The sequence below is a fragment of the Podarcis bocagei genome (assembly GCF_964188305.1).
Source record: "Podarcis bocagei genome assembly, chromosome: 13".
Taxonomy (NCBI): Eukaryota; Metazoa; Chordata; class Lepidosauria; order Squamata; family Lacertidae; genus Podarcis; species Podarcis bocagei.
Window position 1 is genome coordinate 43681365 of NC_138138.1, and position 17413 is coordinate 43698777.

Below are 17413 nucleotides of genomic sequence, written 5' to 3' on the forward strand. Positions count from 1 at the left end.
AATTCCTGAGATGGGTGTTTTTCAAAGGATAGGGTATCTGAAAATATGTAGATCTGAGAAATAATACCAGCAATGATGAGATCTCCTGACTGATAATATTTGTGAAGAATACAGACTGGCTCTCTGACAGAACATGGAGGAAGAGGAAGAAACTTGTATCGGCAGTAATACCACCTGCAAGGAAAACCCTACCATCTTGCAAGGGATTATTTATTTTTGACACAAATTTAACTATTTTACCATTGCTATTCAAATGATCCTGAATAGCAAAGCCAACAGCTTGAATGGTCATTACCTCAGATGATGCAAAGCCAGAATAGTACAATATATAAAAAGGGTCATCACAATGATGATTCTCTGTGTTTCCATACAACCAGCTCTGAATAGTTCATAGTTCTTAACAGGACTTTCCTTATTAATAGTCTTAATTTTAGCATTTTGCTTGTGGCCAGAATAAGACCTGAAGGTGTGGGAAGGATGCTATTAGGAGTAATGGGATAATTACAGGTGAGGTAATCACTTGATATGGGTTGTCGAGTCTCTGCAATATGACTAAAGAAAACATGTTTATCGCTTTTCAGCCAAAGTCTTCTCGGAGTCATCCTGAACAGGAGACCAAGAGAGTGAAGGCTTCTGGGAGCAAAGATGGTTCAATTGTCATCTACTGCTGACACTCCATTAACAGATGCAGTTATGTGTTGGTTAATGATATGGTGCTCTAAAAAAAAAGCTGCTTCACAAAGGGAAGACAAATAAATTTTCAGATGGGGTGAGTGATGTAGAGAAAGGCCCAAACACCACATAATAGCCCCAAAGATAAACAAACGGAGCATTAGGTCAGCTAAATATCCAATATTTAAATTACTTTTGAGACTCTGATAAATTACAACTGGTGTTATCTGTCTGCTAATGGAAAATTTCACTTGGAATGTGAGCTGACAGCTGGCATAAGAAGACACCATTTTTAGCAAAGCAAAACAAAAAGCCTTTTTTATTGTTTCCAGGTAAGAAAGATTATAAACAGGGAAGGGTGTTTTGATTGTTAAGAATTTTCATTTTATATTACTTTAAACTCTTGGTCCTTTTTTGGACGTGCTGGCTGCAAAGTGAAACCGAAATCTGTGGTAAACTGTGGACTTTCATGTGGTTTTGGGGCAAGATGCTGATTCTTCTTCTGATAAGTCTCTTAACTTTGCCAGGATTCCTGGGAGCTGACAGCATCTTGGTTCCCCAACACATAAAATGGCTTTTTCACAGCAAGAGAGGTTAATCACCTATTCACTCTTTTCTCCGGAGTGAATTCAATAGTCAATATCTAACTATCATGAATCACCAGGTATAGAAAAAATTATATAAGGCAGCTGCTGAACACATCTTTGCAAATATTCTATTGTACACACAGAGAAAAGCACAAAATGCAGAAAGGACAGGTTTCTTAAGTCTTTACTTTTTCTTCCTTATTAGCTGTTCCCTATTGTTCAGCTCAGGCCTCAGAATGATTATGTAACATTTGGGGGAAAAGATGCAAACCAGCAGCCCAATACCGGAGGCTAAGATGGAGAAGATCTCCACAGCCACCATATATTTTCCCTTGGTGCTCAGATAGGAGGGAATAAAGGAGAGCCAAACACTGCAGAAGACCAACATGCTGAAAGTGATAAACTTGGCTTCGTTGAAACTGTCTGGTAACTTCCTGGCGAGGAAAGCCACAGCAAAACTTACGGTTGCCAGGCAACTCATGTAGATGAGGACACAGAAAAACATTGCCACAGACCCTTCATTACATTCTAGTATAATTTCTTCAGTCATTGAGTGCATGTCCACATCTGCGTATGGGGGAGAGGTTGCCAGCCACACAGTACATATACCTGCTTGGACTATGGAGCAGGAAAGGAGAATGGAGTGGCCTAGTCCTTTCCCCACCCATTTCCTCATCCTGGACTCTGGTTTTGTAGCCATGAAGGCCAAAACCACAGTGAAGGTTTTTGCCAGGACACAAGAAACAGCAGTTGAGAAGATGATGCCAAAAACTGTTTGTCGGAGGAGGCATGTCACCTTCTCAGGTTGGCCAATGAAGAGCAATGCACAAAGGAAGCAGAGCAGGAGAGAGATGAGGAGAGTGTAAGTGAGGTTTCGGTTGTTTGCAATGACAATGGGTGTGTCATGGTGTTTTATAAATGTACCTAGTACCAGAGCTGTGATCAAGGAGAGGGAAAGAGAGAAACATGCCAAACTGATGCCCAAAGGTTCTTCATAAGACAAGAAGCTGATATCCTTGGGTAGACATGCATCCCGGTTCTTGCTTGGATATTCTTTGTCAGGGCATTTATCACAGTCATTCATATCTGGAAAAAATAAGGAAATGACCTTTAGCTCATATCTCCTTGTTGGGTCCGGTTGACTTTCTGTTTGAGAAGAAAAGAGCTCTGCTCAAATTAAATCACATGTTGAATACTGTCTAATGTGCTGCAATGTGGTATTGTTGAATTTAATTGGTTCAGAACTATGTGGTGCCACAGCCAGAGCCAATGACAACTGAATGTTTATTCACACTAGTCTGGGTGCAGCCTGTGTAAGTCAGAAGGAGTGGCAAGGCCCCCTCTAGATATGATTTGAACCACATACCACCCAACTACTCTCAATGCATGGTCATTCTCATTTGATTAGCATATTTAGACTATCTGAAGGGCAATGATTACAAAGAGGTAGGGTCACACACACAGTAGATTATCTCTTCTTTTGAAACTTAAACTCAGCCTTCCTTACAGCACCATTCAATTTTAAATACTGAGTTTGGATCTATTTAACTATTTATTTCTCTTACCATCCTGGTTTGCAATCTTCCCCTCTGGACATGGGATGCAATCGTAGCAGCAAGGGGGCTGTCCCTCCTTCACTTTCTTGCTGGATCCTGGAAGACAACGCTCAGTACAGACAGAAAGAGGCTGAGTCTAATCCATAAATGAAAGAGCAGAAGGTTCATCAAGGGACTAATCACTTTGGAATCCTTTATGTTTTGGGGCCACTCTATATGTTACTAAGGTGATACAGAATTTCAGTAATGTGTAATGGCCATACAGATAGCAATTGTTTTTTTCATATTCGTAGTAGTAGTAATGTTTGAAATTATGTGATATTCCCTCAGTATTGTTCTGGGATGGCAAGTTAAGATTTGTGAGTTTGCCGAGATGGTAAAAATGACTGCAGCTATCAGGGGCTGCTCCCATCAAAAATTCTATACAGAAATCCAAATTGCTTTGGTTTATTTTACAATAGTTTTCTTTTTCTACTTAGGATTCTGGTTGAAGTCCCCCAGCAGAAAAAAGAATCCATTTAATTAGTCGAACTTACCACTTGTCTGCATTTTTTTATATATTGTTGCTTCAAGGTCACAATGATCGTGAAGAAATCCACTTTGTAGCTTCATGGTCTCTGAGCATGTATCCCCTCTTGTGCTGGGGCAATGTACCCAGAGGCTCCATTTGACTGAAAGTAAACCTGCCTTCCTGTCTCCAGGCCCTTTCATAGAAAAACTGATATTTGATCTGGACTTAATGACACACATTCAGATGAAGGATTGCGTGGTGCAAAACCCACATGTGCATGGATGCAGCTTGTAGTGTGGTCTGTGAATGGTTGGGATCAGGCTGAGACAACCTGGCTTTTGTTATTTTCATCTGAACTAGCAACCCCCTTAGTCATATTTACACTGTTAGCTATGTTTAACTTTGTTCTTCTGTTTTGTAACCTCCTTAATAAAATATTGGTATTCTAGCAGAAAACTTTTGGCTCTTAATCTGGTACCTGGATGCTTTGGTCATACACCACTCATCAATTTACGACTCAAAAGATAGTGAGTAGACCTGCAGGTGGATAATGATTGCTTATTCAATACTTAATCTCTTTTGAATTAGCAAACAATGCAACCCTACCTGGTTAAACCAACTGTGCCATGTGATGGCATCTTCATCAAGGAGTAATTATTGGTCTGGAGGAGCCTGTGGATCTATCCTCCCAACTCTCACTCGGTGCAAACTTTGGTTGGCGAATATGATCCAATTGACAATATCCAAGCTAGATGCTGCCTCTCCATTCTGATTGATGAAGACCACATCTCCTGCCGTATTGTTAAATGAGATATTTCTCAGAAAGTGATGGAGCTAGATTGAAAACAGAAAAGACATGGGTTTGGAAAAGACATTAGTCTAATGCAGGGAGGAGTATTTTCCCCCTATGAGCAGAACCTACAGCAAATGGTGAGGGGTGATTCAGTGAACTGTCAGTGGATTCAAGTCCACGTTTGGAGAGTGTCAACCAGTTTTCTTTCACACACATGCCTCTCTTTCAAACTTCCTTACAACCCGTCTCTCTCTGAATGCCCGCAAGTTAAATATGTGTGAGTAGCAAGGTTTCTCTCTCTCGTACTCCTCAGCATCACTGAACATTTTGGAAGACATGGCAGTGGTGTGCGACCACCTGCTTTAAGGAAGGATTTGGTTGATATGGGATACAAGGAATGCTGAACATCTCTCTCAACCGTTACCACAGCTTCCTATATATGAATGCAGTGGCACCTCACTGGGCTGTAAAGCTTCCCTCATACAAATGCTTTATGCTCAAACACAAGGCAGTACCTACTCAAGGAAGGACACCACTACCTTTCCTATAGGGTCTATTGTCATTTGAAAGCAGCACAATATGTGGGGAATTATCTAGGATACTATCATATCAGTGCCACCTCCTACTCTGTCTGTAGAATTATAAATTCAGTTCTTTGTTCTTCTTCCTAATACACCTGCTCAAATGTTTGAACTCTGACAGGAAAGAGCAAGCTGATAGGATTTTGGGAACCCAAAAAGTGTCAGGAAGGAAGAGGACCTTCACAGTTGAGGATGTTCAGCCTTTACCTGCCAAAACTGTAGATTCAGATTCTTCCCTCTCCCTCCGTTTGCCATTCCTCTATGTCTCAATCTGGCATGTAAAGCATGGGCCATGGCGTAGACAGCACTGTGGATGCTGTAACTGTGGCCTGTCATGCTCATTTCAAAAAGTGATCCGGGAAGGCTCTCCAGCTTCTCTTCTCCGGTGCAAATATTCCCCTCCACCTTGTCTGAAGCGATATCTGGGAATACACATTCAAAGGCCTGTTGCCAGAAGTCCCTGATAAAACCGTCCCCATCTGTGTTGGAAGGGTTTCTGTGCATAACATACTGATGAAATCCTGGTGGGTTTTTGCAGTGAATTTCAAAGGATATAGCACCATTTAATATTCCTGCCTCCCAGTACCTTTGAAAGACAAATGAAGCAAACTCAACCTGGGCTGTTATTATCCATACTTTACTTTTTACTTTCTTTGTCTTGTCATCATTTTCTGAAAAGTATGAAAGCAACCTAAAAGTTGTCATGAAGTAAGATTCTCCAGAGGCAACCACTACGTTAGCATTGCTGCTAAAAATTTTCTCATTTATTGTTGCCCCCTGTGTTAGCATTCCAGGAATTTCAGAAATGAAACTAAAACTGGGGATTCTTTCTAGGAATGCAAAGCAGACACCACTCTTGGTAAACATTGGGGAAATAGTTTGCACAAATCTTTCTCCGTTCTCATTGTCCATTGCAACGACTCCAATCCACGTCCACCTGAAATGCAGAAGCAAAGAGAGAATTCCCTCATACTGAAGGGCTTCTGAGGCTGCCATCTGGTAGAAGGGAAGCCCTGGGCTTTTATCATTCATCACTGGAGCAGAGCCATAAATGAGCTAAAAAGTAAATGGAGGAAGAGAAGAGACAAAGTAATATTTGCAGAGTTCTTTCAAACTATTCATATGCATTATGTGGTGAATCCTGTTAGTCAGATATGCCTTTTGCCACCCACCAGGGGTTGCATTCCTTTCTCACTTATACTAAACACACATGCAGATGGTCTGAAAATTGCGATCATCTCCTATTCTTGCTTGTTACACATTTGTTATGTTGACCAGACAGGGGCATTGTTCTTATATTATCTTATATTTTTTTAACTTACACATACTTGCAAAATTTGGCAGGGTCATGTACAATGGATAAAACTGATTGGAGAGACACATAATGCCCTAAACACAGCATTGCCTAACACGGTAAAAGACATTATTTACTGTAGCCATGTCAGAATTGCAACTTGGGTCGCATACACATTCCTTCTCTGGATCTTCTTTCGTATTCATGATGCACATACCCCAAGACACAGCAGAACTGCCATTTCTCCCTCTTCTTTTTCAAGACCTCAGACATCATTTATGAACATTTATTTCACTTTGGAACCAGCTGCTCAGTACTATTACTGTTTTCCTGCTTAACTGGATTATATCTGCAATTTGTCATACCTTCAGAGTGTGTTTAATTTGAAAGCCCTTTCCCCCTAAACATACACATATCGTGTGTGGAGCCATGGCTGGTGAGGGAGAAGCCCACTCTCCCACCAATTGCCTTTGGGATGTCCTTAATGTGTGTTACAGGTAGGTAGCCGTGCTGGTCTACCATAGTTGAAACAAAATAAAAAAATTCCTTCCAGTAGCACCTTAGAGGCCAACTAAGTTTGTTATTGGTATGAGCTTTTGTGTGCATGCACACTTCTTCAGATACTTAATGTGTGTGTAAGAGATTGGGGGTGTGACATATTTTTTCTGGTATTGCAGCCTTTCTTTCCCCTAATTCAGGTTATTTTATTTTATTTTAATCCTGTACCACCTTTACATTCCAAAGAACTGGTTCTGCTCCAATTTCATCCCAACCCAGAACTGGTAATACACCCTGAACGGGTGCTGTGAAAGTGTGCATGCACATGAAAGCTCATACCAAGAACAAACTCAGTTGGTCTCTAAGGTGCTAGTGGACAATTTTTTAAATTTTTTAATTTTATATATTTCTACTGCACCAGAGCAACATAGCTACCTACCTGAAACTCAAGCTAACAGAGGTATAGTACATAGGTGTCCTACCTGTGGAATCTTATAGATATCCAAAACAGTTGCTACATAAAAGGAGATTTCAGAATCAAGTCCCCCAATGACCCCTGCCAGATTATTTTCAACATCACATATATAGTTAGGACCAAATTTCTCCACCCTGGATAAAAGCAGCAGTGTGGCGAGATATGTGCTCATTGCATTCTTATAGCTGTCATATAAGTGGAAGCCCAAGGTGATATTGGGCAAGATGTGAGGGTCTTCATTGATCTCCTTGACTGCAAATGCCAAGGCCACGATGTGCTGGTAAAGCTTAGGCACCACCCTAGAATGAGAGTTGCAAACAGTTTCAGAAGGAACATACACCGGTATATCATTTTACATGTCAACAAAGTAGTTAATCATATAGACTTCAGTGGAGTTAACTCCCTGTCTATTCCATTGCTGAACAGTTCTTATAATCAGCCAGTTCTTCCTGATGTTTAGACAGAATCTCCTCTCTTGCATCTTGAATCCATTGGTTCGGGTCCTTCCCTCTGGAGCAAGAGAAAACAAGCTTGCACCATCTTCCTGGTGTCAGCCCTTGAGATATTTAAAAATGTCTATCCTACATCCACTCAGTCTTCTATTTTCATAGCTAAACATACTCAACCCCCTCAACTTTACCTCATAAAGTTTGGCTTCCAGACCCTTGATCATATGTGCCATCCTCCTTCTGCACATGTTGCAGCTTGTCAATATCCTCCTTAAATAGTGCTGTACACAACTGAGCACAGTACTCCAGGTGTGGTCTGAGCATGGCAGAATAGAGCTGCTCTATTACTTCTTTTGATTGGGGCACTATACTTCTGTGGATGCAGACTCCTTGATCATTTTCAAGTGTGCTACTGGCAGGCCGGGTGTTCCCTACCTTAGATTTGTGTAGCTGGTAATTCCTGCCTAAGTGCAGAACCTGACATTTGCCCCTACTGAAATTCATTTTGTAATTCACAAAATTCTATGTTTCATAATATATTCCATCATTATTCTGAGGCTGAATCTCTAGGTTTGATCATTCCTGTTCTGTAATAAATGAGTGGCTTAGTTCTTACACAAGCTCTTCAGGCAGCGCTGGTGGGGGTTCCTCAGTGAATGTTGCTGGAGATGAGATGAAGCCACTATGGAAAACAATGCCACCAATGAGGAAGTCTCCTGGCTGATGATACATGTGAAGTGGACGGTGTGGATCTTGAAGCCTGCATTTTGCTATGTGAGCCTGACATACTTTGTATGAAAACAGTTCCAGAAGCAAGACCACTAAAACCACCATTCTCAATACAAAGGCAACTGTTTGTTCTATGCAGAAACTACATTTTCTTTTTTCTGAGTTAAAATTGTCTTGTTTAAATGGTAGTTTATTTTCCCAAAATGATGCAATCTGGGAGTATCCAAAATCAGACTCAAATTATAGCCCTGTTAATCATCAAGCAGGAATGTAGTTATTCATCCAATGGTAAGAATTCCCTCTGGAATTGCTGAATAAATGTGTTTGTCACATATTCAGAACTGTTATTTTTATTACCCTTTCATTAGATAATAGAAGACCAGTGGTGTATTGATGAAGTTAGAAGTTAAAAGTTAGAAGCTCATTAAAGAAGACATTGTAACCAATTGGGTTTCCAAAATATGTAGTCAGTATCTTGGAATTGGGGTCCCTTTCCAGCTCTATGAGACTGGGATACATGAGCCACTGCTTCCCTTAATCAGAGTACTTTGTTAGGGGAAATTGCAGGGAGAAGAGCTACATAGGCTATGAGCTATGGGGGACTGTTTTGTTGGGTTGTGGCAAAATGAATGGAAGGAGATTTAGTCCATCTATTATTATACTACATCAAATACCCTTGTTCATGCTTTATTTCTTTCTTATTGTAAGCTGTCCCCTGCTGTTTAACTCTGCCCTCACCAAAATGATATAACATTTGGGGAAGAAGATACAGCCTAGTAACCCAAAACTAGAGGCCATAATAGAAAAGATCTCCACAGCCACCATGTACTTTCCCTTGGTACTCAGGTAGATAGGAACAAAGGACAGCCACACACTGCAACATGCTGAAGGTGATGAACTTGGCTTCATTAAAACTGTCTGGTAACTTCCTAGCTAGGAAAGCCACGGTGAAACTGACCATGGCCAGCATTCCCATGGAGCCTAGGACACAGTAGAACATGGTGACTGATCCTTCGTTACATTGCAGTACGATTTCTTTAGTTCCTGAGTGCTTGCCTAAATCAGGGATTTGGGGAGCAACTATCAGCAAGGCACTACGAATCATCATTTGAATGAGGAAACTGAAAACAACAATGGAGATGGCCACGTGTTTCACCACCCATCTCCTCATTCTGGAGCCTGGCTTGGTAGCCATGAAAGCTAGAACCACTATAGTTGTTTTTGCTAAGATGCAAGACATGGTGTTCTTGAAGCTACCAGCATGAGTTTGATCAAACTGCGGGAGGCAGTGGAGGACAGAAGTGCCTGGCGTGCTCTGGTCCATGGGGTCACGAAGAGTCGGACACGACTAAACGACTAAACAACAACAAAGACACTGCTTTGGAGAAGATGACTCCAAATGCAGTTTGTCGAAGGAGGCAGGTTATTTTTGTGGGCTGGCCAATGAATAGTAAAGGACAAAGGAAGGAGAGAACGAGGGCTAGGAGGAGAGCATAGGTGAGGGTCCGATTGTTGGCTTTGACTATGGGAGTTTCTTTGTGCTTGATGAAGATCCTAAGCACCAAAGTTGTAGTGAAAGTCAATAAAAGAGCAAATGTGACTAAACTGATTCCCAGAGGCTCATTGTAAGTCAGGAAGCTTATTTCTTTTGGAAGACATGTATCCTGGCCAATGTTTGGATTCTGATCTTCTGAACATTGAAAACAATAATCCATGTCTGAAATCAAATATGAAAAATAAAGTTAAAATGGTATTTAAGTATGGCTTTCAGTTCCTGAATGAGGGTAGTGAGCTTGAAATATCAAAAGTTGATTTTGCAGTAAGAATAATAGGAAATTCAACCTCTTGCATAATCTGAGCTCAATGGCATCAAGAGCCTGCTTTCTCATGGGTTCCAAGCAAATCCAGAAAAATAAACAAATTGAAACCATCCTGCTAGCGGCTGAAGGTGTCAGTGGCCTCTGTGTCTATTCACAGAGGGTTGGAGCTTGCACAGTCTTTTTGTTTCAGCTGATCCAAACTACTGATATTCATACCCCCTATGAATTTATTTGATATTCTGTTCAGCCACCCAAGTTACCTCATGTGAAGTACCGTATGTGGAAGACAGCCCTGCATCGTTTGACTCTTTTATTATTTCTTTAAGATTTTTTCCAGATTAATTCAGGGACACTTTTCAACTTCAATGGATTTTGTATGGGGACTGATTTGTAAATCTGGGGACTGTCCCCGGGAAACGGGGACGTCTGGTAACCTTATCTATTTTCCCTCATATAAAAAAACTACACAAGACTAACTATCATGAATCACCAGGTCTAGAAAGAATTATATAAGGCAGCTGCTGAACACATCTTTGCAAATATTCTATTAAACACACAGAGAAAAGCACAAAATGCAGAAAGGACAGGTTTCTTAAGTCTTTAATTTTTCTTCCTTATTAGCTGTTCCCTATTGTTCAGCTCAGGCCTCAGAATGATTATGTAACATTTGGGGGAAAAGATGCAAACCAGCAGCCCAATACCGGAGGCTAAGATGGAGAAGATCTCCACTGCCACCATATATTTTCCCTTGGCGCTCAGGTAGGAAGGAATAAAGGAGAGCCAAACACTGCAGAAGACTAACATGCTGAAAGTGATAAACTTGGCTTCGTTGAAACTGTCTGGTGACTTCCTGGCGAGGAAAGCCACAGCAAAACTTACAGTTGCCAGGCAACTCATGTAGATGAGGACACAGAAAAACATTGCCACAGACCCTTCATTACATTCTAGTATAATTTCTTCAGTCATTGAGTGCATGTCCACATCTGGGTATGGGGGAGAGGTTGCCAGCCACACAGTACATATCCCTGCTTGAACAATGGAGCAGGAAAGGAGAATGGAGTGGCCTAGTCCTTTCCCCACCCATTTCCTCATCCTGGATTCTGGTTTTGTAGCCATGAAGGCCAAAACCACAGTGAAGGTTTTTGCCAGGACACAAGAAACAGCAGTTGAGAAGATGATGCCAAAAACTGTTTGTCGGAGGAGGCATGTCACCTTCTCAGGTCGGCCAATGAAGAGCAATGCACAAAGGAAGCAGAGCAGGAGAGAGGTGAGGAGAGTGTATGTGAGGTTTCGGTTGTTTGCAATCACAATGGGTGTGTCATGGTGTTTTATAAATGTACCTAGTACCAGAGCTGTGATCAGGGAAAGGAAAAGTGAGCAGCAGGCTAAACTGATGCCCAAAGGTTCTTCATAAGACAAGAAGCTTATATCCTTGGGTAGACATGCATCTCGGTTCTTGCTTGGATATTCTTTGTCAGGGCATTTATTACAGTCATTCATATCTGGGGAAAATAAGGAAATGACCTTTAGCTCATATCTCCTTGTTGGGTCCGGTTGACTTTCTGTTTGAGAAGAAAAGAGCTCTGTTCATATTAAAACACATGTTGAATACTGCCTGATACTCTGTAATGTGGTATTGTTGAAGAGCCAGAGCCATTGACATCTGAATGTTTATTCACACTAGCCTAGGTGCAGCCTGCACACGTCAGAAGGAGTGCATAGCTGTCAAATTACAGATTTGAAAATAAGGGTCCAGCAGCCTCGAAAATAAGGGATCAGCAGTCAAAATAAGGGATCAACAATTACTTGGATAAAATACATATTTTGTTGCGTGCAAATGGCTTTAGATACCGTATTTTTCGCCCTATAAGACACACTTTCCCCCCTCAAAAATGAAGGGGAAATCTGGGTGCGTCCTATGGGGCGAATGCAGGCTCCGCCACCCCGCTATTCCCCGACCTGATCTGGAGGCTGGGGGTGGGAGAAGCAAGCCTGCTTCTCCCCCCCGCCAGCCCCACAACCTCCAGATCAGGTCGGGGAATAGCGGGATGGCGGCGCTCCGCCATCCCCCTATTCCCCGACCTGATCTGGAGGCTGGCGGGCGGAGAAGCAAGCCTGCTTCTCCCCCCCGCCAGCCCCACAAGCTCGGGGGATAGCGGGCCAAGCTGTCCCTGAAGGCAGAAGAGGGAGACGGAGCACTCCATCTCCCTCTTCTAGCTTGGGATGGTTGCGCAAAGCCTCTGCTGGGCAGCGCAGTGCGCTGCCCCAGAGAGGCTTGGGAGGCTGTCCCTGAAGGCAGAAGAGGGAGACGAAGTGCTCCGTCTCCCTCTTCTAGCTTGGGGATGGCTGCGCAAACCTGGGGGGAAATCAATTTTTTCCCTTTGATTTCCCCCCTCAAAAAATAGGTGCGTCCTATGGGCCGGTGCGTCCTATAGGGCGAAAAATACGGTACCTATTAGGTCCATAAATTCCTCTATAGCATATATTCAACACAAAAAAACAGCAACAATTTGTTGTTGACGAAGGACAGCTGGACATAGAAAGGGCCCCATTACCTTCTGTAGCTTAGGGCCTCATCAAACCTGAATCCAGCCCTGGAAGGGGCCAGTGTCCCTAGGAGTTGCCTGTGTTTGAAGGGAAAAGGCCAACTGAACTTAGAATCATAGAATCTGCAGCGTTGGGAAGTGACCTCAAGGGCCACCTACTCCAACCCAGGAGTGAAACTAGCCTTTTTTTTCACCTGGGGCAAAGACCCAGTTTGGCACCCCGCCCCCCCCCCATGTCTTACTTTTAAAAGACAGCCCTGTTTAGGGAAGTTTTTAATGTTTAATGCTGTATTGTGTTTTTAATATTCGGTTGGAAGCCACCCAGAGTGGCTGGGGAAACACAGCCAGATGGGTGTGGTATAAATAATAAATTATTTATTATTATTATTATTATGCATATTATTATTAGATGTGAGGTTACAGGGAACCAGGCAGAGGGCCTTCTCGGTAGTGGCGCTCACTCTGTAGAATGCCCTCCCATCAGATGTCAAAGAAATAAACAACTACCCAACTTTTAGAAGACATCTGAAGGCAACACTGTTTAGGGAAGTTTGTGATGTCTGATGTTTTATCGTGTTTTAATATTCTGTTGGGAGCTGCCTAGAGTGGCTGGGGAAACCCAGCCAGATGAGCAGGGTATAAATACATTATTATTATTATTATTATTATTATTATTATTATTATTATTCACATTTGTGCGCCTGCACACACACAGGTTGGGAACCTCAATGGCACCCTTCTGGAGGCTTCAACTTGGAAGCTGCAATCCTATACCCATTTACATGGAAGTAGGCTTTATTGAGCTTATTGGGTCTTTCTGCCAAATAAATCTTAACTATGATGGACTTGTGATAGACCAGATTGTGCTGTCAAGAGTTTTGTGACTGGTCTATCCAGCAACTCAAATTGAAGTTACCAGCTACAGTCTAGGAGCAATGAGAACTTCGCCCACCTCCTTGGTCTTGAAGCTCACAGAGATTTCAAAACTAATTTGTGATGAGGTCTGCTATTCAAATTCAAATACCAGGTACCCTTCAAGAAGCTTTCCAGATTCCAGCCACTTTGGCACCATATCCGCAAGCCTTCTCCTCTTGCGACATTTACTGCTATTCCTTTAATTTAAACTGATTCACAGCCTGAAGCCATCAAAGCAGTGTACAGCGAGATAATAAAAAAGCAAGCAAATCGTTTCTACAACGGAAAATGTTTGGTTTTTTTGCTTGTTTTTCAGAGGTATGCTATAGCTCAGGGGCTTAGCAGCTGCCTAACCCTAAATCAAGTAAATAAATACAAATATTTAACTAAAAGAAATTGTAGAAAGATTTTGACAGATTTGTCTGAGCACTGAGGGTCAAAAGGAAGTAATTTTAAACAACTGTTGCTGAGGAATTTCATTCTGAATTTGCACAGGATGATGGCAGGTGGGTGTCCTGCCCCCTCCCCAAATCCTCGCTACGCCCCTGCTGTATGTTGCTGCTTAAGCAGCAGCAGCAGGTCCCCCAAGCAAGGGTTGCGTCCTGATGTCAGGTATGGGAGACACTTGGCTTAGGAAAGAAGGCACCCGTGCGGGAGGCGCGCCCATTCATCCATGCCGCACACAGCCCTTTGGACCGGTCCACTATGGCTTCTGCACGGCCTGGCCAGGCGCTTGTTGCTTCACCTTGCGTGCTCTGACAGCGGAGGCGGTTCTCCAATGGAGCCGAAGAAGGGAGGGCCTAACCAAACACGGCGGAGCTGGTGGCAGCCGCCCTACCCTTCAAGTGGGCTGAGGCGGAAGCGGGTGGCTTTTCCAGCCGCGCTTCGCCTCAGCAGGGACCGGCGGAGGTTTGTGCTTGCATGGATGACAGCGAGCTGGTGGAAAATGCTGCACTTAGCTGCCGGGCTCTTGGCGGCCGCCCTCGCTGCCATGCTGGTGGGCTAGCACAGCCCTTCGCGGCCCAAGCAGTTGTGGTGCCAGCCTCACTCCTTCTCCTCTGAGCCGGCGCCCAGAGCGGAGGCCAACAACTTCTTCTAGATAATTCAGGTGAGTTGAGCTGAGGTGAGCAACGCAGCCAAGCAACACAGCTGGAGCCTCCCTCCTCCCTGGCTGGCAGGGAGGGAGGGAGAGGAGCTGCTTCCTTTTAAACCCGGGAAATTTAAGGGACATTATCAATCCGGGACAGCAGCGGGACATGGCGCTGGGATAAGGGAGTTTCCCGCCAAATAAGGGACGGTTGACAGCTATGAAGGAATGGCAATCTAGATATGATTCGAAACACATACCACCCAACTCCTCTCAATGCATAGTCATGCTCATTTGATTAGCATATGTAGACTATCTGAAGGGCAATGATTACAAAGAGGTAGGATCACACACACAGCAGATCATCTCCTCTTTTGAAACTTAAACTCAGCCTTCCTTACAGGACCATTCAATCCTAAGTACTGAGTCTGGATCTATTGAATCTATTTATTTCTCCTACCATCCTGGTTTGCAATCTTCCCCTCTGGACATGGGATGCAATTGTAGCAGCAAGGGGGCTCTCCCTCCTTCACTTTCTTGCTGGATCCTGGAAGACAACGCTCAGTACAGACAGAAAGAGGCTGAGTCTAATCCATAAATGAAAGAGCAGAAGGTTCATCAAGAAACTAATGACTCTGGAATCCTTTATGTTTTGGGGCCTTTCCCTATGTTACTAAACTGGCACAGAATTTCAGTAATATGTAATGGCCATACAGAGAGCAACTACGTTTTTTCATATTCGTAGTAGTAGTAATGTTTGGAGTTATGTGATATTCCCTTAATATTGTTCTGGGATGTGCAGTACCCCATTTGTTCTGCAAAGATTGCCCTGTCCATTAAAGTACACTTTGAAGTCACTCTAATTTCCTTGGTAATTTTGTTATAATTCTTACTTTTGAGTATGCTGTCCACTAGGTATACAGCTCTAGAACTGATTTTTGTGCCTGTTGCTACACCTATACTTGGACTCATCAGATGCTGCCTGGGGAAAAGTTCTGAATATGCCACCCAGAGTGGTTGGGAAAACCTACCCAGATAGGGGATATTATTATTATTATTATTATTATTATTATTATTATTATTATTATTATCATCATCATCATCATCATCATCATCATCATCATCATCATCATTTTTTTTGAGGAATGCAGAATGGCTGGGGAAACCCACCCAGATTGGGGGTTGTTGTTGTTGTTGTTGTTGTTGTTGTTGTTGTTATTATTATTATTATTATTATTATTATTATTATTATTATTAAATGCTTTTAATGTTTAACGGACTATTATATTTTAAGATTTTGTTGGAAGCTGCCCAAAGTGGCTGGGGAAACCCAGCCAGATGGGCGGAAAATGAATGAATGAATAAATAAATAAATAAATAAACAAACAAATAAACATAACAATAATAATAATTATTATTTTTGAGGAACGCAATCTTTGTGAATTCCAATACGAAAATATTCTGGACAAATACATGAATTGGAATGAAGCTATCCAAAACCTATGACACTTCTTGGTAAGCTGCAACACAATTCTCAGTAGGTTAAGAACAAAATATACCTGGCAGGCAGCAGGGGAACCAACTCCCACTGCAGGTTGCCAGGAATGGATGAGAAAAGGAAAAGTCCTTGCCATCTACTTGTTATTCAATATTTACAGAGAGAGGCTTGGGAATGCAGCCTCTTGGAATAGTGGCATTGTCCTCAGTAAATCTCCAGCCCCCTTCTCTCCCACATCCTCATTCAGCAACAGCACCCTGCCTATGGTTGCCGCTTAGTGCCATCTGTCTTCAAGACCTTTGCTCTCACTCTTTCAAGGCTTGCCGGGATCTGGGAGATGGTGGGCCTGGAATGCTTTCTAGTGATAAAGTGTCAGCCAGCTGCTCCAGCTCTGCCTCCTCCTCTTCCCCCAATATTTCCCAACTCTCTCTCCCCCCCACTTCCTTTGAGCTGGGACCTCCATTAAACCCCTGTTGTAATTCTGAACTGTCTTCTTCTTCTCTGGAAGGGTCAGACTGGGGAAGTGGTCTCCACAATTCCTCCTCTACCCAGTCCCTGATAATACATTGAAAAACTAATTTTGAGCTCACTCCTTTTTTAAAGATTGATGCTTCCATTCCTAATGCTCTCTTGCTCTTCATACCTTTCTTCTCATATCAGTCCTTCACTCTTCCACCTGCACCCTGAGGTGCAGGAGAACACACCTGCTGCTGTCTGCTCTCAGTTTCTTCCTCTGGTATTATTTTGCCTCCTTTTCCCACCTTTCTAGCAAGAAAGACCAAATCCTGGGGCTTATCAAATTTTACATCATGTTTCACTCTGTCAGAAATCAGTATTTAATAAGCGTAAAGAAATCCCAATTGCTTTGGTTTATTTTACAATAATTTACTTTTTCTACTTAGGATTCTAGTTGAAGTCTTCCAGTGGAAAAAATAACCCATTTAATTAGTCCAACTTAACACTTGTCTGCATTTTTTTATATATTGTTGCTTCAAGGTCACAATGATTGTGAAGAAATCCACTTTGTAGCTTCATGGTCTCTGAGCATGTATCCCCTCTTGTGCTGGGGGAATGTACCCAGAGGCTCTATTTGACTGAAAGAAAACTTGCCCTCCTGTCTCCAGGCCCTTTCATAGAAAAACTGATATTTGATCTGGACCTAATGGCGCACATTCAGATGAAGGATTGCGTGGTGCAAAACCCACATGTGCATGGATGCAGCTTGTAGTGTGGTCTGTGAATGGTTGGGATTAGGCTTAGAGAACCTAGCTTTTGTTATTTTCATCTGAACTAGCAACCCCCTAAGGCATATTTACACTGTTAGCCATGCTTAACTTTATTTTTTAGTAAAAGGGTTCTGTTTTGTAACCTCCTTAATAAAATATTGGTCTTCTAGCAGCAA

The 17413-nt window shown here is 42.5% G+C and overlaps 1 protein-coding gene and 1 pseudogene across 4 annotated transcripts in view; both read right to left on the bottom strand.

The window, feature by feature from the left end:
• Positions 1 to 235: 235 nt before the first annotated feature.
• The window catches only part of LOC308571924 (vomeronasal type-2 receptor 26-like), a 98121-nt gene continuing 80943 nt past the window's right edge, over positions 236 to 17413 (bottom strand). For all 3 annotated transcript variants that reach the window (XM_081167571.1, XM_081167569.1, XM_081167570.1), the window contains 3 exons: positions 14974 to 15100; positions 10432 to 11467; positions 236 to 1315 (listed from right to left, as the gene is read on the bottom strand). In XM_081167571.1, the coding sequence (XP_081023697.1) occupies positions 10566 to 11467; positions 14974 to 15100 (1029 nt within the window). In that variant the 3' untranslated portion in view covers positions 236 to 1315; positions 10432 to 10565. The remainder of the gene's footprint in view (positions 1316 to 10431; positions 11468 to 14973; positions 15101 to 17413) is intronic.
• LOC308571926 (vomeronasal type-2 receptor 26-like) lies at positions 1312 to 5883 on the bottom strand (annotated as a pseudogene). The gene is made up of 4 exons (XR_014013403.1): positions 4908 to 5883; positions 3933 to 4160; positions 2825 to 2951; positions 1312 to 2345 (listed from the first exon to the last, which is right to left on the bottom strand). The product of XR_014013403.1 is annotated as a vomeronasal type-2 receptor 26-like (transcript).